Source organism: Phocoena phocoena, chromosome X (assembly GCF_963924675.1).
Source record: "Phocoena phocoena chromosome X, mPhoPho1.1, whole genome shotgun sequence".
NCBI classification, from domain to species: domain Eukaryota; kingdom Metazoa; phylum Chordata; class Mammalia; order Artiodactyla; family Phocoenidae; genus Phocoena; species Phocoena phocoena.
The window spans coordinates 100,199,218-100,220,047 of NC_089240.1; the positions used below are offsets into that span (position 1 = coordinate 100,199,218).

General features: G+C 45.4%; 1 protein-coding gene across 3 annotated transcripts in view; it reads left to right on the forward strand.

Annotated features, from left to right (window-relative positions):
• LONRF3 (LON peptidase N-terminal domain and ring finger 3) overlaps nt 1-20,472 on the forward strand; it is a 32,316-nt gene extending 11,844 nt beyond the window's left edge. For 2 of the 3 annotated variants that reach the window (XM_065900679.1, XM_065900680.1), the window contains 8 exons: nt 824-1,085; nt 1,783-1,873; nt 9,800-9,914; nt 12,115-12,236; nt 14,343-14,501; nt 15,109-15,271; nt 16,287-16,436; nt 19,493-19,648. In XM_065900679.1, the coding sequence (XP_065756751.1) occupies nt 824-1,085; nt 1,783-1,873; nt 9,800-9,914; nt 12,115-12,236; nt 14,343-14,501; nt 15,109-15,271; nt 16,287-16,436; nt 19,493-19,648 (1,218 nt within the window). Of the gene's footprint in view, nt 1-823; nt 1,086-1,782; nt 1,874-9,799; nt 9,915-12,114; nt 12,237-14,342; nt 14,502-15,108; nt 15,272-16,286; nt 16,437-19,492 lie in introns of all 3 variants that reach the window. The other variant, XM_065900678.1, reaches the window with a different exon arrangement.
• The last annotated feature ends 358 nt before the right edge of the window (nt 20,473-20,830 follow it).

The window sequence follows — 20,830 nt, forward strand, 5'->3', positions numbered from 1 at the left end:
TTTTTCTCCGTACCTCATCATTTTCTCCCAGCTGTGCACTGCCCATTTTTCATCTATCTACCAATTTTTTTGGTTGGAGTTGGAGGGGAGAAAACAGCATGAGCGTTTTGACCCATGTGCTGTGGATGTGGAGTAGAGAGGGGTTCTCCAGCTAAACCTGCATGAACACCTTGTCATTGGATTTGTTTTTTTCTAGATCCTTCTCCTGGACAAAAATTCTTTAAAAGTCTAGAGACATTATGGATCGTTTTGCCAAATGATCTTGTCTCTTTTTCAGACTTCTCACCCAAAATCTAGTGAAAAGACTAATTTGTCCCTAGTTTGTTTGAGCAGTATAACACATAGCTCTGGAGCGTGAGGGCACTCGGCAGGCCTGTGAACACACCTGTGCCAGAGCCTTCCCGAAAGTTCTTTGGGAGCTGGGTGTGGGGCTCGAGGAGGGCCCGGAATGGCAGTGAGGGTGAGAGGAAGTACTGAGTGGCTGGATGTACCCTGGCTGTACTGCATGCCTTGGTTTCCCCCAGGTAGTGACTGGGGACTGATTTGGAGGGGAGCAGGGCCTGGCACTGCACTTGCCATTCCCCCCTTCAGCGCGGCCCAAAGGCTCTCTCCCCACACGCCTTTCTGTCCTTGCCTCGGACAGAGGTTCCTCCGCTCCGCCCCAGCTGGGCCTGCCTGTGCCCTGTGACCGCCCATCAGTTAAGCTACACGTCCTCTAGATGATCAACACTGTGCGGTATCTTCTCATTGTGCCCCTGGGGAGAAGTATCAGAGGATGACGTTGGTCGTGAGTAGATCCTGATGTTCGGCTCTTCCTTTCCAGGAAACGCTGGAGCGCCCACATTGTTCTGGTCAGGAGACGGCAGCAGCCGGGGGGCACAGAGGCAGCCCGGTGAACCTCGTGCCGGTGCAAGGGGACAGGCAGCAAGACGGCCCCGAAGACCAGGACGGAGCGGAGGAGGCGGGGGCCGCTGCCTCTGCCCGAGCTGCCTCCAGCAAGACCGGCAAATGCCAGGGGAAGAAAAGGAAGCGCTGCCAAATCGAACCCCAAGACCCCGAGGTGCCTAGGAAAGCGTCTAAGGCAGGTGCGGACTCTCCCCGGGGGGCAAGCGGCTCGGAGGAGGGCCCGGCTCACCAGTATGTGGAGGTCCCTCACCCTCCACGGGAGGGCTCCGCGGCTCTGCACGGGGCCCAGCTCTCAGCTCTGCCGCCTCCAGGGTGCCTGTGGGGCTTCTGTGAGAGCACAGCGTCCAGTAGTGATATCTCATGCCCTCGATGGTGTCACCTCCTTCCAGGCCAGCCTCTGGCTACCCCCATCCCCATTCCGGGAACGTAGGACGAGGGCAGCGCGATCAGGCCTCACTCCGCTCCTTCCCAGTCGTGTTCCCGTAGGCAGGCATCTGAGAAGCGGCAGCCGCAGCTTGATACCTTTCCCAGAGCGGCTGGCAGTGCCAAGATTCAGTGTCAGCTCTGAAGGCCTGGCTCAGTCCGCGGAGTTGCTGCCGCCGCCGCTTGTTGAGTGAGGCACCTGTTGCATTTGAAGGAAGCCCCCAGGGCTCCGGACGGTCCCTGACTTGCGCGTCTCTTTATGGGACTGTTGGAAGCCCGTGAGCGCCTGTTTCAGGGGACCCCATTCTCAGTGGCTCACGTGGCCACTAAATCAATTCTCTGGGAGGTGGTGAGAGTGGCAGGCTGAAAAAATAATTGGGTTCTTTTGCCTCAGAAGTGCTGTTTGTGAAACCAAGGTTGGTTCAGCTCTGACTTCTGCTCTCTAAACCACAGATCCTCCCACTGCTCCAGGGGCCAAACCTGCTCTCAGTGTTCCACTCGCATCTTTTGACGCCTCTGACCTTGAATGCTCCCTCTGTATGAGGTATGTGATGTGTACTGTCACTGCCTGAGTGTTCTTCCCCTCTGGTGTCGGGACTTGTCTGCTAGTGAACTACTGCTTGGTCGGTTAGCACGGAAAAGCGTGGTTCTAACAAAATGGAAGTCACGCCGTTAACTGTCACACGGGCTAGCTTGTGTCCCTTGCTTACAGAATGCATTCCCTGCACTCCTGACTTGGAAACACCTAGAGAGTGGGAAGGAAACGGTCTACTCAGAGGTCACAGACTGATGGCACACAGGCTGGATGTCTTTTGTTCGGCCTTCACGGGATTTGGGGGCTTGTGAATGTTTTGAGACAGGACACGCACTCCAGTTGGTCACGGCCCCCCTCCCATGGCCACTGCCTTACACCTGCCTTCCTCTCACATTTGCTTTGCTTTCCGGGCGCCTTGTAGGCGTTTAAGTTTGTGACCCTGGAACTAATCTCAACTGGCTACTTGATCAAGGTCTCAAAGCTCAAGGGCCAGTGTCAGCACCACAGGCCTATTGTTTGGAAGCCAAGAGAGGGCCTGACTAGTTTTTGTTCTGTGCCCTGCACAGCAGTCAGTAGTGGGCATGTACCACTTGGCCAAGCGTCTCTCCTCCACCCACTGCCACGTCATCTCTACTTTCTCAGACCTCTGGACACACAAATTATCCACATGCCTGCCCACCCTCCAACATACACAAAAAGGAAACTGCAACAGTAGTGGTCTGTGCAAAGAAATGACTTTCACTTGTTTCATTTCACAGCTGTGGCTTTGTGGCTAAGAGGAGCTGCTCCAAAGCCAGGGTGCCTGGGTTTCAACCGAGGCTCTGCCACTTACTGGCTGTTTGACCTGGAGCAAGTGACTTTCTCTGCCACTGTTTTCTCATGAGTAAAATAGAGAACAGTAGTACCTGCTCTATGGGCTTGTTATGATTGAGAAAATCTATTTAAGACACTTAGAATAGTGCTTGACATATAGTAAGTACTCAATAAACGTTAACTTTTTTTCCTAGACCAGAGGTTCTTTAACTTTAGGTCCATGGGCCCCTGAGGGGGTTCTATCTATGGATTCTAATAGATCTAAGAATTCCCTGCAGTTATATGTAAAAGTGTGTGTGTGTGTGTGTCTGTGTGCGTGTGTGTGAGTTTTCCAGGACGAGGTCCACAGCTTTCAGTAGATTCTCAAGTGTGCCTTATTCCCCCCAAAAGAGCTTTAAAAGGAGGCTGAGATATTTGCACAAAAGTTGTTAAGATGGTTGAACCAAGAGAAGAGAGGTCAAGAAAAATCTTTCGGTCCACCACACAGATGGATCCAGCCAGCGGAGGCTCCTCAGAGGTTTTCTTGCCCTTTACAAGCACATATGCCTTCCATGTCAATCCCAGGCATACTCGGAATGACTTTTCTTGTCCTCTGGATAAAAATGAGTAAGGTAGTCATTACCCGAATACATACTTTTTCTCTCTCTTAAAAAAATTAGAGTTGTCAGATTTGCTCATAAGCTCAGACAGACTCGATAAAGAAGGTAGCAGCAAGCCTTCCATATACTGTCTGAGTTTAGGTGGAGTGGGTGAGGGTAGGATGGGCTGTATAACCAGTTCCCCCTCCCCCTCACAACAACATAGCAGGTGGGTCGTGCCATTTGTCTGCTTGTCTTCCAAGCAGACAAATGGGCCTCCACAGGTAATAACGCCTTTGTGGCTCTCAGCCGGCGATGTGAGCCGTGGTCCTTCAGATGTCAGACTTTGATAGACTTGATTCAGCTCACTCAGAAAGCCTGGGTCTTTGGTGTACTTATCCTCCTTAACACTCCTCCCGGCATCCCAGGGACGCAGAATCAAACACGCAGACTCATCCTGTTTGTGTTTTCCCTGAGGGCTAAGACCTGAGGTTGAAGTTCTTTTGTTCCCTTTCCTCTGCTTTTCTCCCTTTCATCTTGTTTGTCCCTGATCTCAACAGGGAGCTTCAGAGAAGGGTTAGAAATTTGGTCCAAGAAATAAACACCAAGAGGATAAGACCCCCTTCTAGTTGGCTCGCTCTGAGTTTAAAAGCCATTATTTCCCTTATCCTGCCCCTCTGTTCTAAATGAGACTTCAAAGCAAAAACCCATCTTTGCCTGGAGAAGTTATTGTATGGGCTGGTAAGTTACCGCGGCCGGGGGTGGGGTGGGTGGGAGGGACTCTAGCTGCTTTATGGTGAAAAGAAGCCTGCCAGGTCTAGAGAACGTTTCTGATCGCAAGGCTCTTACAACTGTAGCCCTAGTTCAAAAGCATGTAGATCCCCTTCCAACAGGGCTTGTCTCCAAGTCAGAAATCACATATTGACAGAGACCATTTCAAATATATGCTTTAGCTTGAATTATTGCAGTCTTGGAAAAGCTCCTGTTTCTATCTCTCTTCAGTGTTTTTCTTTTTAAAATTGTTATTAGGATTATTATTACGTTCCGTTATGACCCTCATGTGTCTTTGGTGGAGAGGGTTTAAGGGTAGATATTTTCAAACAATCTGCCGGGTCATGAAACTATAGACATTTGTACCTCCTGTGCAGGTTTCTAGAATGAAATCCAGTGGCCGTGGTGCTGCGTTGGTAGAAGACAAGTTAGAGTGTGAATTTATTTGTTCTGATTCTAGAGGGAAAGTCCAGAGGGGCTTATAAATTCCTCAGGGAGAATGGTGGAGAGAGTGAATGGAACAGCTGTTGGAGGGTGAGCTAATGAGAAACTTGCCCGTCTCCATTCCGAGTTTCCCTTGCTGGATCCCTTGCTGGACGCGGAGAGCTGTGCTGAGGGAAGTCACTCTCTGCCCCTCAGTCTTTAGTGAGTGCAGATCCTCCCTTGGGATTTACCTGCTCCAGATATCCTAGCCCTGGGGGCCACCTCTGGGGCTGCTGTGGAGCAGGACTTTTGGGGTGACAAGGATATTTTGAGATGTGGAGCAAGAATGTTTGATATTTGAACCAGTTACCTAATGGCCCAGTGACCTCTTTGTCAATTGAAATGAAAAGCTTTATATTTAACCTAGTTTTAGCTGCTCAGTTCACTTTCTCTCTCTCTCTCTCTCTCTCTCTCTCTCTCTCTCTCTCTCTCTCTCCCCCCCCCCTCCCCTGCCCCTCCCTCCTCCTCATTCCCTCTTTGCTCTCATTTGATAGCAGCAAAAGAGCACAATACAAGGATGTAACTGGTGGGAAAAGATAGCTATTTCCAGACAAGCCAAACATCTTATCCGGGCTGACATCTAACTGAAAGCATTTATTATTACTGTTGTTTACTCCATCACTGTGACAATGTAAAATGCTTTCTTGTGAGAAAATCTGGCCCTACTCTGATTTATAAATGCCCCCCTGAAGTGTTTTCCGAAATCATTACCTAAACTGGTAAATAAAAGGGAGAGGGATTTGAGTATATATCTATTTCTAGCTCTATCTACATAGAGAGAGTTTCTCTCTCTCTGGCAGTGGGGAGAAGGAAGGGAGAGAGACAGAGGGAGAGAGGAAAGGGTGTGTGTGTGAGTGTGTACATGTACATGGATGGTATGTGTTCTAGATATAGATGAACACAACAGTTGTGGCTGTGTCATGTAGTGGAGAAGGAAGATGGGCTTGTGACTCACATGTGACTTAGAATCCCAAGCCCTGCTGCTTATTAGCTAGCTGTGTGACCTTGCGCAAGTTCTTTAACTTGTCTGAGTCCTAATTTCCTCAACAGTAAAACGGAGCTAGTCCAATTATTGCCTGTGACTGTATAAAGTTAATTTATGTGAAAAACAGTATTGTACACATCCAGGATAGCGAGAGAAATATATTCCATCTGTCCCCAGTCACTTTACTCAGTCAGCCTGAATATAGAAGTGGGTTGAGTATTGAAAGATGATATATTCTAAGCATCTGAACCTTGAATTATTTCAAAGCAATAATTATGCAGCATCTGTGGCAGCATTCTTGTTTGTGACCACTGAGATCAGAAGCATTTTAATCATAGCTCTTGCTCAGAGTTGCTGTATCCTTCTGTGTCTGTTTCATTCATCTGCTCATTAATTGTCAGTATTTATTGCAATTAATTGGCCAGCTATATCATTATTATTTGTATGTGGATTACATTCTTCAATGAACAAAAGGCTTGAAATTCTCAAGAAAAATAGTTTTGCAGATACAGATTCATCAGTCAGTCTTCATCGTTAGCGTCGTCAAGTAATGTATAAAAAGCATTCAGATTCATAGGTCTCAAATTACTGAGGAAATGAGATCATCTGCTTTGGCTGCTTCTAGGAGTTAGATCACAGCAGTAGTTCCCAAAATCAGCCTGCAAATCTCAATTTTGAAAAACACTTTAAATTGTGAAATAGACACAGTGGGAAAGTATGTAAAAATATGAATATATTCTCTTAACAAAATATTGTAAAGAGGATACTCATGGAACCCCTCTCAGCCCAAGAAATAAAACATTGCCAGGACTCCAGAAGCTGCCCGTGTGCCCCTTCCAAATCATGACACCCCCCCCGACACTGAAACCACTATCTTGACACCCTTGTATGTATCTCTAAACTGTGTAATTTCGTTTTTCCTATTTTTAAAAAAACTTCATATAAGTTGAATTATCCAGAACGGATTCTTTTTTTGTGGCTTCTTTTCCTCAGGATGAAGATTTATCCATGTTATTCCATGTAGGTGAAGTTCGTTCATTTTCATTAGTGTATAGTGTCCCATTGTATGAATCAACCAAAATCAGTTATATTCTGGATGGATATTTGGGTTGTTTCTAGTTTAGGACTATTATGGACAACGTTACTATGAAGAGTTTTTATGTCTGCTGGTGCGTATATAACTCTTTGCCCAGTTTTGATTGGGTTATCTCCCTTTTTCTTACTGACTTGTAGGAGCTCTATGTATGTTCTACATATAAGTCCTTTGTTAGTCACGTGTGCTGCAAATATCTTCTCCCGCTCTGGCTTGCCTTTTTGCTCTCTTAATGGCACCTTTCGACGTGCTAACAAGTTCTTAAGTTTAATGCAGTAACAATGATCAATCTTTTCATTTACAGTTAGCTTTCTCGTGTGTGTGTCCTGTTTAAGAAATCTTTCCCCCCCCCCCCCGAGGTCAGAAAGATGTTCTATCTTGTCTTCTAAAAGCTGTACTGTTTGCCTTTCACATTTATTTTTACAGCCCACATGGAATTGCTTTTTGTGTATGGTGTGAGAGGCAGTCCAACTTCTTTGCCCCCTATGGATAGCCAACTATCCCGGATAGCATTATTGAGAATGCTATTTATGTATTGAAAATCCTCCCTCTGCTTTGAAGTGCCACACTTGTCATAAATCAAGAATCTGGGTCTCGGTCTATTTCTGGGTTTTCTTTTCTATTCCACGGATCTATTTGTCCTTGTGCTAGTCTTACTCTGTTTTAATCACTATATAGTAAGTTCTGATGTCTGGTAGAGCATGTCCTCCTACATTGCTGCTATTCAAAAGTGTCTCAGCTCTTCTTGGCCCTTTGCCTTGCCTTACAAAGTTTAGAAATCAACTTGCCAAGTTCCACAAAAACAAACAAACAAGTAAAATAACCCATTGGGGTTTTTATTGGGACTCAGTTAGGTCTTCTTTACTTTCTTTCAATGAAATGTTTACAGTTTCTTTCAATAGACGTCTCATAAACTTTTGTTAGATTTATTCCTGGGCACTCAATTTTCAAAAGCAATTGTAAATGTCATCTTTTCAAAAATGTATTCTCTCATGCTTGTTGCTGGTATATAGAGCTACAATTGAATGGTGTGTGTGTGTGTGTGTGTGTGTGTGTGTGTGTATTTCTCTAGCTTCTTTGCTAATTCTATCAATTCTTATTAATTCTAATAATCATTCTATCGATTCTTTTAGATTTTCTAAGTTCATCATCATACCATTTGTGAATAACAACAGATTTGTTTTTTCCCCTTTTAAGTCCTCAAACTTTTTTCTCCTTGCCTTAGTACACTGGTTAGGACCTTCATCAAAGAGGTTTTCTGAAAATTAATTTTACTTTTTGACCAATTTAGGAACTAAAATTTATTAACTCGGTTAAACAAATTAACTGCTTTATAAACAGGTTGATAACATTTAAAAAGTAGAAAACAGTAAATATATGAAAAATCTCTCTCCTAGCCCAGACCTTCATTGGCTTGTTAAAAATATCAAATCTCTGCTCCTCCCCTTGACCGCCTGAATTGTAAACTTTATCCAGTGAGACTTTGCCACGTCTGCGTTTTTAAAGTTCCACCTGGGACTCTGCTAATTAGGTTTGGAGACCGATAGACTAGATTCACCTACGCAGAGGTTAGTAGGATTGTGTAATACAGTGATTCCCAACCCTGGCTACACGTTAAAACCACCCCAGGAGCTCGACAAATCCTGATGCCTGGCCCTTACCCTAGACCAACTGATCTGCGTCTCTGTAGGCGAGATCCTGGGCCTCTGTAGTTTTTTAAAGTTCCCCAGGTGATGGTGGGAGGGCGGTGGTCTGGGGAGGAGCAAGAGGGAGGGTTTACTCAGGGGCACAAGGAGACACTTGGGGGTGACAAGCATGTTCATTATCTTGGTTGTGGAGGTGGCCCCGTGGGTGTGTACGTGTGTCAGAACTTCTCAAGCTGTACGCTTAAAGTATGTGCAGTCTATACCTCTATGTCAATAATACATCTATAAAGCTATTTAAAGAAAAAGCAACACACGTTGTTCTCACACACAGCCGGGGTTGAGAATCACTGTTCTGACAGAAAAGGCACACTACTGGAAGGGGAAGTCGTGTACCTTTTCTTTTTCCATGTCATCTGCCAACAGTTGGCTGTGTACTCTTAGATCAACCACTTCATCCCCTCTGGATCTCAGTTTCATTCTGATGGGCGGGTTCGATTTTTTTCTCAAGCACTTTTCAGCTCTGACGCTGTGATTCCTCTGTTCAGCCTGGCTGTGCGGGCCAGGCTGCTGATGCACCTCCTGGCCACACGAGGGGGCTGCGCAGCCTGCAGCCTCTTCCTCTCGACTGAACACTCTTGTGAGGTCAAAATAGGCTGGTCAGGCGTCTTTCCCTTCTTTCTGTCCTCTTGGTGAGTGCGAGCTCCGCTTCTGAAGCATCGTCTTCAGCTGCCCCCATCCAGTGGTCCTGCTGCAGGTGAGCCTTTCTTTAAGCAAAATAAATCCATGAATCTCTGAATGTACAGAACCGCTTTTTAAGAGATCCTCAGATTGCTTTGAAAAAATAGACAGCTCCTGCAAAACAATTAAAATAGGATCTAATTAAAGTACGTGTATACATACACATGTATATACGTATGTGTCTATCTATCCATCAGTAAGCACGTTAATAATATTACTCTGTTGTCCCTAGGAAAATGATCCATCCATGTAAAAGGCAGTTATGTTTGTTACAGGTGCAATTTTGAGATCCTTCAGGCTGTAAACATTGCTTAGGTGAAAAATGGAATCACGGTTAGCAAATAAGCCTAGTCTTTGTCCAGTGTAATATGATAGAAAGTACTTAAATATGGGAGTGTGTGTTTGTTTATCTATGTGTTTACATATATTCGGGTGAACAGGTTGGCTAAGTATTTCAGAATGGAATCTATTCAAGACACTCTGGGCATTCATCTTCATTTCTCTAGGACCTGACAGGGAAAAAAGTGCGGATGCCCTGGAAGAGACTGACTAGAACTAATGTTACAAAATGATCTAGCTATGTCCTAAATTTTAATAAATGCGTAATTTAATGCATTTAAATCCAGCTCAGAAATAAAAAGCAAATGCTTTTCTGAACTGCAACAACAGCAGGGTTTTTTTTTTTTAAAAAAAAAGGAAAAAGAACCCCCTCCCACCCTGGCACATAGAATTTCCCAAATAATACTATAACACCTGAACATTGAATAGCTCTGTCTTTCATGTTTGGTCTGATTGCAGTTTTCTTGCCTTCTGATTCCTAAATTTCAGATTATTCTATGAGCCAGTCACAACACCTTGTGGACACACCTTTTGCTTAAAATGCCTTGAAAGATGCCTAGATCACAATGCAAAATGCCCACTGTGCAAAGATGGTCTTTCACAGGTAAAACGTTCTTTCTTTCTTGATTGGGTTAGCTTATTGGGAATTGGGTACGAAGACAGCATCCTATTGGATCCCAAGCCACTGCACTGTGCTAGAGCAAAACACCCCCTCAGACCATTTATTTCTCCTGTCTTAGAGCCACCCCTCCCCTCTCCACAAAGTCCTCCAGGGAAATGAGGCAACATCTAGCTTTATATGAACTGTCAGTAGTGAAATTAATTTGTGTTGGAAACAAAAGTATCAAAATGATGATAAACATGGATTCTTGTTCTAATCCCATCATGGCACCTGATTCACTGTCATGTTGGGTGAATCTTTTGTCCTCCCTGGGCTTGGACTAGATGAGCTCCGATGTCTCCTTATCATCAATGTTTATTCTGCGGTTTGAAGAGATCACTCCCAGGTCCCCAGGAAAACCTCACAGAACTTCATTGTGGTCCTTGCCCCACTCCTCAGCTGCCACTGTACTTATTAGCAGACATTTGTCTGCTGGAAAATCTCTGGGGCTTCCAGATTCTCTAAAATGAATCACCCAAACTGCCACCTTTGTCTTTCAAATGGACTTGCTGTAATTTTCTATAGCACAAGCAGATCTGGGCATCCATCTTGTCCCCCCACCCCAGGGACTTGTGTGCCATATTTTACAATCAGTATAAATGTTCCTTGACCCCTGTCGTCCCTGAGGAGAGGTTGGAGATGATGCAAGACTATCTCTAGGTGAATGTAGATCCAGAGGAGTCATGTGTCAATCTTTCCCAACACCCCAACATTTAAAATAAGGGAAGGGAGTGAAATAATCATCCAGGATAGCCCTGAGGCTGTGTATTGGGCTGCGGGGCAGGGTCAACGTCATATCTGGCCTAGGTGAAGACGTGGTATTTGCTGTCCTGATTGTAGGTGAGAAGCCCATGGTCCTTATACTTCAATAATACATTGGTGTTGTGGCAACACTACAACATTCAGATTAACAGAAAGAAGGAAAAGCTGCCGTTAAAATTTTAGTATGTATGTTTACTGGGTTTTTGTTTCAGCATCAGCGGAGGAGTCACCTCCTTCTTGGAGAGGCTACCTCCTGAGTCATTGCTTTTCCCCAAAGACTGGGACTGGTCAAAGCAGCCGGTTTTTCTGCAGCCAGGCAATGGCAGTGGCTGAGAAGGCATCGTGGAGGCAGAGGCTGTGAGGTCCTGGACTTAGGGGCTAGAAGATATTCCCATCTATCTCTGTGTCTTCGCACAGGGTCACACTTGCACCATTTTCCAGAGAGAGAAATATCTTATTCCGATCATGTTCACTGCGGAATAGGCAGACGTAGCCCGTACTGGGAAAGGAAAAAATGTCTGAAGCCTGCCGTTTTATACTCAGGAGCTCCCCCTGCTGGGTCTGTGTGGCTGGTTTCCATAGCCAGCAGTTCTCTGCAGATGTTTTTGTTCCCATTGCCTGGTTCACACAAACCCACTCCTTACAGATCCCTGGATATGCACGGACTAGGGGTGTTTGGGAGGAGAGTAATAGTGACAATTGACAACTGAGCCCGAGTTAGGTTATGAAATCAGGGTTTATAACATAAATCCAGTGATACCTAGACGGTATTATAAAAAAAAAATAGGCAAATGAAATCACCAGTATAGCTTTTCTTTTTAAAACTAAAGTTAGAGGAGAAAAAACTATATAATATATAGACTTGAAATATCCCGAAGCCCAAGCATTGGGGTGGGGTTGGGAGTGGGGCACAGCAGGAAAGGATCAATAATTGAAAATTGCTTTTTAGTTCCCTGAACCTTTTGACCACGGACTTTCAGCGTATCCCAGATGGAGACCATTTCTGGGAGCTTATAAACGCAATAATCAGGAAAAGGAAAGGAAAGGAAAGGATTTTCTCCCTTTTTTTGACAAGAATATGATCTCAATCAATTTCAGCGTTGTAGGAAAGCTATGACATTTTTAAAACTCCATTGCAGGTCTTTTCCCCTTTTTAAAAATAATTTTTCTAATTATAAAAGTAATTCATTGCATGTGGGGTTTTTTAAAGCTAAACTCTAACCTCCAGAGAATATATACACTATGATAGTATCAGCTGCCAATGTGTGGGTCTAAATTACTCCAGTATGTGGGACGTTTAACTGTTCTACTGATTACATCAGAAGTGCTTTGTGTTTTTCTGATGACTGCATGATATCTAATTGCTTTGTTCCCCGTATAGTGCTTGGCATCAAGAAAATACAGTAAAAATGTCATAATGGAAGAGCTAATAGCTAAATTCCTTCCAGAAGAACTCAAGGAACGAAGAAGGCTTTATGAAGAGGAAATGGAAGAACTTTCTAAGTATGCATATGCACATTGCTGTACATTCCCTCCTAACTCCTCATTTAGTGATACCATGTTGGTAGCTTGAAATTGGCCACAGTGAGAGTATTTACACCGCAGAAATCGGCAAACGCTGTAACAAGGGCTTACCCGCTCCATCCCCAGAAAGCCAGTTGTTCATTTACCAGCACCCACTGAAGAAGCCTAAGCTGAACCACTGACCAGGTCACATATTGGCACTAGTAACTGGGTATCACGGATACCAAATTATTGGAGCAGTTTAATCAGGGGGGCTTAATGAAGTGCAGTTGACCCTTAAACAACATGGATTTGAACTACGCGGTTCCACTTATACGTGGATCTTTTTCAGTAGTAAATATTATAGTCCTACACTATCCGATCCGTGGTTGGTTGAATCCACGAATGCAGAACCGCGGATACAGAGGAACTTCGGATACCGAGGGCGACTCTTAAGTTATATGCTGATTTTCAACCGGGCAGAGGGTTGGCACCCCTAACCTCCGTGTTGTTCAAGGGTCAGCTGTATCCAGAAGACGGTTTTCAGGTACATAAGGAGGTTCTATGAGGTTAAGAACTTTGATATCAGCCAGACCTGGGCTTATGACGCAGTTTTGCCACAAAGTGAGTATACTTTCATGACCCTAGGCAGGTCACTTAACGTCTCTGGGCCTCAGTCTCCTCATCTGTAACTTGGGGATAATAATAGACTTGTTACGAAGGTCGGATGAGCTAGTGCGTAGTAAGCACTTAATAAAAGCAATAGTAGGAATGCTGCTTGTTACTATGCTTCCTCTTCCATCACAGGTATTGTGAGAGGTAGAGAGTGGGGGTGGAGAAAGAAGCAAGGCTCCAAGCTCTCTGCCTGGCTGGAAGAACAACTCACCTAGCAGAAAAAGCAGGAAGGAAATCACTAATTTCTGTCTCTCATACTGCTGACCCCCCATCTCCCCATCCCTGGTGGAATTCTCACAGCATTCTGGGGGCAGAGTTCCCGATGGCAAAAGCTGTTCTGGTTTTGTGCTCACCCTGTAGAGAACATTTCTAAACTGCCACCGGTTTGTTTGTGCCTCTCACTTTGAATAACACGCTGTGCTGGGGAGCCAGAAATGAAATCGTTCTTTGCTCATTAACATATTAGATCTACTCAAGGCACCTTTATCTTTATTTCTGATTCTTAAGTTCACCTTGAGTCTCTCTGGGCCCTCTTCTCAAATACCATTTAATGTCTGATTGGCAAACACTGGAATATACTAGGTGGATTTCTCTTAAAAGGAATCCTAAATTTAATCCTTTTGAGATTTGGGCAAGTGATCTTATATATCTATTGGTAAGTTTATGTTCAGATGTCCCTGTATTGGATTTACTAGACAAATAAAATAACAGTGATCCAGCAGGAGCTGGCCCGGTTGGTGGTTCCCCATCAGGCCACGTGTCTGAGTCTTCGTGGGCACATGTTGAGAGGCAGACTCGTAGGTGTGGATTTCAGAGCTGCTGCACCAGTGTCTCTGGGGGGGGGGGTGCAGTGGCCTGTTGTCTGTGTTTAAGGGCCTCCGGTGATTCTGAAGCACACGCAGGAGTGTTTGAACATCACTGGGCTAGATGACTCTTGCCCTCCACTGCTCCCTCCTCCTCCCAGCTGGGCCTGCCATGCAGATCCTCTGGGGGCTTTGCAAATATGTGAGATGTTCACGGGGGTCTTGCAGAGATTTTCCTACCGTTCCTTTGGAGAGCTGGGTCCACTTTTACCACCCTTCCCCATACTGCCAGCAAGACACCTGGAGAGATTGTTTGGAGTGGAGAGCATGAAAGAAAGAAAGAAAAGTATGAGGTATAACTATCACCGACAATGTTAAGGTACTAGAGAACTTCATTACCCAAATTAGAATGTGTAGAAGGTCAATTTTAATCGTAGCCCTTAGGCTAACCTGTGCACCGGATAATGGGATTCAGCCCACTGCACCAGATGCATTTTGGTATTTTTTATCAGCCTCAACTTGATGTCTCCTTGCCTTCCTGCGGGGGAACCACATGGTGAAATTTGGCCAACCTTTCTGTGTTCTGCTTCAATGCTGTGAGATGCATGTCCTTTGCTCTTCCTGACAGCTTAAATAAGAACGTGCCTATTTTCGTGTGTACCATGGCATATCCCACGGTTCCTTGTCCCCTGCACATCTTTGAGCCTTGTTACCGTCTGATGATTCGTAGATGCATTGAGACAGGCACACGACAGTTTGGCATGTGCCTTGGAGATCCTGTCAAAAGGTAAGTGAGGAGCTATGCAAGTAAAGGGAGGTTGGGTGGAAAGGGTTTTTTGTTTTACTTTGGGGCCCTCCCAGGAGCATTTGTAAGGATCAGGGTCCCTCTGGCCCCTAGTTTACCGTGTGAGAGGCTGCCTGTTTAAAGGAACCCCAGGATCAACCTTTTGTTAAACAGGTGGTATATAGTCTAAAACGTGTTTTATAGGAGTGTGGTCCCTGGAGTCAAACTGCCTGGGTTCATATTCTGGCTCCATCCTTGGAGCAAGTTTGACTTCGGGCAAGTTACTGAACCTTCGGTGACTCAGTTTCCTTATCTGTAAAGTGGGTACAATAATAGTGCCTACCTCGTTGGGTTTGTTGGGAGGATTGGTGAGTTAATAATGCACATAAAGTACTGAGCACAGTACAATAAATGGCAGCAGTTACACATTAAAATTTTTTCTCATACAGGCACTGCCTGTGGTGTTACTGCAGCTATAGACCCTGGGACAGGCAAGGAGGCGGAAGTCCCTCAAGGCCCAGCATGGGGTTATAAAAATGGGGGGAGGTGCGCAGGCCAGGGAAACAGCTCATCAAGAATTTACTTTCTTGAGTCCATTCCCCATAAACAGGTTTGCGGAATATGGCTGCATCCTAGAGATCAGAAATGTTCAGTTCTTTGCTGATGGCCGCTCAGTGGTCGACAGCATAGGCAAGAGGCGCTTCAAGGTCCTCCATCAGGGCCAGCGGGATGGTTACAACACAGCTGACATCGAGTACATTGAAGACCAAAAGGTGAGGGTGGCCAGTGCCACGAATCCTGAAGCCAAGCTAGCCCTGTAGCTTGGCAGACCAAGATGATCGCAAAAGGATTTCTGGGCATGGGTGGGGGCCTTGGGATTTCTCACCGATTTGCTGCTGCCACATTGAGTGCTGCCAGGTTGCTGTTCGATTGTGGAATGGCAGTGATTGCGCCCCTTGTCTGGGCTTTCCCTGCTTAGTTGCTGATTTATATTCATGCATAAGAGATGCCAAGCCAGGCCAACCCTGGGGCCCATTCAGCATAGGAGTTAGGTCTCTGCCAGGGATGCCAAGATCCGGAGCTGGATCTATACATATGTATTTTATTTTTTGCTTTATTTATATTTTAAACCTTTTTCTTTTGAGATAATTGTAGATTCACATGCACGTGTCTGTTTTTAAATGTGCAGCCTGGCCAAGAGCCCTTCCCAATAATGCATCATCCCGTAAGGCAGAAAGATGACATGTCCAGTTAATCCTTGGTTTTCTGAACTAACGGGTAGAAGGAGAGGTAAATGATCCCATAAGCGTTTATATTTACATTCACTACATAGTACACGATTAATAAACATTTGCTCAACGAATAAATGTATTTGACTTGGAAGATAAAGTTACATACGGAGACACAGACACTGCTCCCTCTCTTCCCGGGGAGCAGCGGGAAAGCAGATGTTTAAAAAATGAAAAGGAGAGAGGCGTGAACAAGCACGACCTAGTTTAACAGCACGCCTCCACTCAGGCCAGTTAGCATCACTGGTTTTCTATATGTCTGGCTGTTTCAGCTCATTTGCCCAGCTGAACCTTTCTGTGTCCTCCACCCTCAGCAATATTTACACACAGTCCACCCTCTGGCTGAGGAGCCTTTCGCATACTACACAGGAGAAAGCCAAGAAGGGCAGGTCTTCCCGTAGGGTGACAGGATGGATGCTCAAATAGGCAGGTGTCAAAAGCGGCTCTAGGCATGAGGGAGAAGGTACAGAATGCTTCACTTCCACTTTGATACTTTCAGGTTCAAGGAGAGGATTGTGCTGAGCTCATGGGATTACACAACTGTGTCTATGAGCAAGCGTCATCATGGTTTCATTCACTCAAATCATCTCTGAAGAATCGGATACTCAATCATTTTGGTCCAATGCCAGAGAAAGATGCTGATCCCCAGGTATATGAAAATGTCTCTTTGTAATCAGTCACCCCCACCAGATGAGAGAGCCTAGGGTTTGTGATTAGATGCTTGTGTGGTTTCCACCCAGCAAACTTAGCGTAGAGAGGAAGATGGATCCGAATCGGTCTTGTTTGGCCGGGCAGTAGGCATCATGGGTAAGAACAAAAGGACCCCAAATCAGAACTGGAGGAACTAAAGTAAAGCAGTAGGAACTTGGATCCAAGACAGGTTTTAAGAGATTAGTTAAGTGAGAGGATGGGAACACAGGCACCTTCAACAGAAGAACCTTTAATTGTGAGTCCAGATTCCCACCATGATGATGCGTTAGGGTGACAAGATTCCCAAAAGGCCAGGCTTAAGAGAAGGGTACCTAGGGAGCTGAGACCAAAGGCTGCCACTTCCTGGAGGCTTCATAACTCTCTCCCTGATTGCTGCAGGAGCAAGGAGTGAGGAGCTAGGGCCAGCCGCCTTACAGGCTTCCAACTGCAGGATCACAGAAACCTTTCACCCCCAGGTCCCTCCACGCTTAGCCCTGCAGGTCCAGACCCCTGCCATTGTCCTCATCAGGGATGAACAAGTTTTCCTGAGACAACTGACCCAATCCTTAAATTTACCCTTGGCTGAGTTATACTAGAAAAGAGTTCATTAGATTCTACTGGATCAGTCTATTTCCCGGAGGGACAGGTCCATTTGAGAGATCAAGCTGCAGATCTGAAGCTCTCCAGGAAAGTGGAGATAGTTAAGTTTCACCAAGCTTTGTTTGCCTGGTGTACATCGGGGAATACTCTCTCTAGGACAAGGCTGGAGATATCTTAGTCAAATATTTTCCCACCATCACCTTTCCACATTCTGACCTGGTTCCTACATAATCGCCTCCATAACTTCCTTGATTCTTTCCCTGTACTCATTCCTGACTTTATCACAATAGTAAAATAGAATACGTGTATTCTGACTTCCATGCCAAAAAACTGGTCCTACTTACCTCTCTAGCTGTGTGACCTCGGCTAAGTCCTTTCCCCTTTCTGACTTTTTCGCCCATCTCTGAAATGAGGGAGGTAGACGAGGAGGTGTCTAAAGTCCCTTCTTCCTCTTGCGTTCCGAGGCTGTAAAACACCAGTCTGTTCCCTAATGCGCTGCATCGTGAATGTTGGAGGGAGAAAGGCCATTGCTTCCAGATGATCCAGCTCCTGGCTCTGGGCCACTGTGACTCAGGACTACGGCAGAGCTCTGAGAAACCTCATGGTCAAGCTGAATGTTCCCCTTCATCTTCTGGAAAGCATTCTCCCCTAGTCAGGCAGAAGATAGCGATTGGCAGTGGTCACAGCATCTTCCACAGGACAAAACACAGGTGCCACCGTGTGATTCATAAGGGCTCGGTGACACAGAAAGCCGAAATCTTGGGTTTCATTTCACTTCTTATTAGGACTGTTGCTTTGGCAACAGCAGCAGCAGAAAAAATAAAACCCATCCAGTTTGATGGAGTCAGTGCTGTAGCCCCAGCGGTCCCGTCAATAAGAATGTTCTAAGCCTCCGCAAGAGGTTTCTTAGGAACCACCACGTGTATTCACATCAGCTTAAACATCTTTGTTAATGATCCTGGGAAATACAGTTCAGGATATGGCGATCTAACGTTCAGAGCTCATCATAGGAGGGATAACACGTTACAGACTGCAGTGAGGGACAAAAAGAATCCAAATGGAGCTAGAGGCACAGAGAAGCAAAGAGGCAGTGAAGGTTGTGGGAGAATCAGGTGACCAGTTTGGAAGCAAACAATCCCGCGTGTAGAATGTGGTTCTCTGCAGTCCTAAAGCCAACCTTCTGAAGGGTGTGGGCAGAAAGCTCATTTGGGGCTTAGCAGGAAATTAAGTCACCAGTGTCTGCAATGTGTACCTGGGACGCTGCTGACAAACAATTTTGGTGCAGGATCACTGTAGGATAGGGAAGCTCTTTATTAGAGGAAACCTGGGATGGAATATATTTCTATGTGACTGTGTTTTCCAATTGGGATTTTTGCGAAGTGGGATTGCTGTGCTTTGGGGCTGTGAATCATAGGCTCTGGTTTTAGGGGAGAAGCTAGCCGTGGCCCCGTTTAGTGAGCTGGCATATGTGGACTCTGTTGCCTTCAGCCAGAAACAGGGAAATGGAGGTAAGAGACATGCAAAAGCCTAAGGGGTCATGAGAACTGCAGACCCATATGCTCTACGCCTCAGGCCAGAGGGCCTAAACAGAATCTAAGAGGTGGAAGAGGCTGAGTAGCTGTCTCTCAGTATCCATGGGGGTTTGTTTCTAGGAGGCCCCATGGATACCAAAATCCCTTCTGTAAAATTATGTAGTGCTATGAGTACAGTCAGCCCTCTGCGTCTACAGGCTTCACATCTACAGATTCAACCAACCAGTTTTGATCCATAGTTGGTTGAATCCACAGATATGGAGGGCCGACGGTAGTAGACAGTTCAGCTTGTAAAATCACACTGGCTAGAAGGTGTGGTGTATTTGTTAGGAAATTGATGTGTTTGCTTTAACCACTACCCAAAATAACTGTAGCTTAAACTAGATAGAGAGTGTAAGTCATAGAGATGGAGGGCTGGGGCATCCCTGTTCCGTGAGATCACTCGGACCCAGGCTCCTTCCTGACAAAGCCCTTTGAGTGTTGCCCTCATCCTCCTGATTGAAGAAGGCTGATCATCAGCATGTCTGTGTTCTAGCTAGGGGAAGGGGAGAGAAAGAGGAAAGTGAGGGTGCATGCCCCTTTCCCAGAGCATGGCCTAGAAGTTCCACTTATCACTGCCTTTTACATCTCCTTAGCCAGGACTTCGTCTTATGGCCTCACCTAGCTGCAAGGGAGGCTGAGAAACGTAGCCTTCCCACCCCCACCCCCTGGGTGGCTGTATGCCCAGCTAAGATAAAGGGAAATAGAGATGGGGGGTAATTAGCAGTCCCTGCCACACACGGAAGCAGTTTTCCACCTGGGATGTTTCCTGGCAACTTTGGAAGCCTACAGGCTAGGATCACTTGCACAGGAATAAGACGAACCCATTGCATTTCTCTTGCAGATCAACCCCAATGGCCCGGCCTGGTGCTGGTGGACATTAGCGGTTCTTCCGTTGGAAAGCCGAGCTCAGCTCCCGTTCCTAGCCATGAGGTCCCTAAAGGATAGACTGAACGGTATTCGGCGAGTCCTGGCCTTTATATCCCGAAACCAAAACTAGTGAGTGGATTGCTGAGAAGGAGCTCCCATGCTCCCCTCCCCACCGTGGGGGAGTCATCTTGTAAATATACCTAATCGCAATAACATCTTAGAAGGGAGTATCAAACAGAGGCATTAGCCTGCTATTGATCAGAAGGAAATTAAGTGGAAAGACCAAAAGAATGTGACCTGTTTGAAACTTTCTTTCTTAAGATGCTTCTTGACATGCTGCACAGCTACATGCACAGCAGAGGTTGTGTCTACGAGCCCAGAAGAAAAAAAATTTTCTCAAAGTTTAAAGTGATCTTGCGTTAATTTTCTGTCTTTCATAGACGAATGACTGTGTGGTTGAAATGTGATGCCCAGTTACTAATCATGTTGCTGCGTTATTTCACTGACTTTTGAGGTGTCATTCCAAATGGTTCATACTTTATATAGCATCGTGTAAAATAGTGTTCATACTTTCTTCTGTGTTAATAATTTATTTTCTGCGCTACCGTATCCTTCTTTGCTACATGTATGTTTGTAACGATTCAAGTGGGCATCACTGAAAACTACTGCTTTATTTATTGATGTGGTTTACCATGTACCTAGGGGGAAGTAACAATACCAGAAATGTGCAATTTCTGCTTTAACGGTTTTTGCTACATTTGATCCCAGTTCTTGAACCATCTTTGTATCTATCCCATTGGATGCTTAAAGGAAGTTCAGAATCATGCCAAGATCATCTGTCCTTACAGATTCTATTCTGCTTTCAGTTTGAATCCAACAATATAAAAGACTTAAGGGATTTGGCATAGGTTGTGGAATAAGCCAGGGTACAATAAAAGTAATCCATTTTCTATGTGTCATACAGAGCCAGGATGAAGGAATTATTTTCCTGGAATCAAGAGAGGAATTAGAGGAGTGTCTTCTATTACAATCTCTTATAGGCATTTATTTCAGCAATCTAATTACATCTTAATTTCTCCCCAGGGCAGTTAGTAATGGGACTTTCAGGCAGGATAATATTTAACCCTTCAGAGGTTTTCAGTCTGGCGTGTCACAGCCGTGCCCAGCTAGCCTCCATACGTCACCTCTTCTCAGGGTTCTGAGGATCAGGGCCTGGCTAGCGTGTGTGCAAACACTTGATGAAGGACGGTTCATTATTAAAAGTGTAAAGAAGCCAGGAAAGAGGGTAGAACCCTTTAAGAAACCCTCAAAC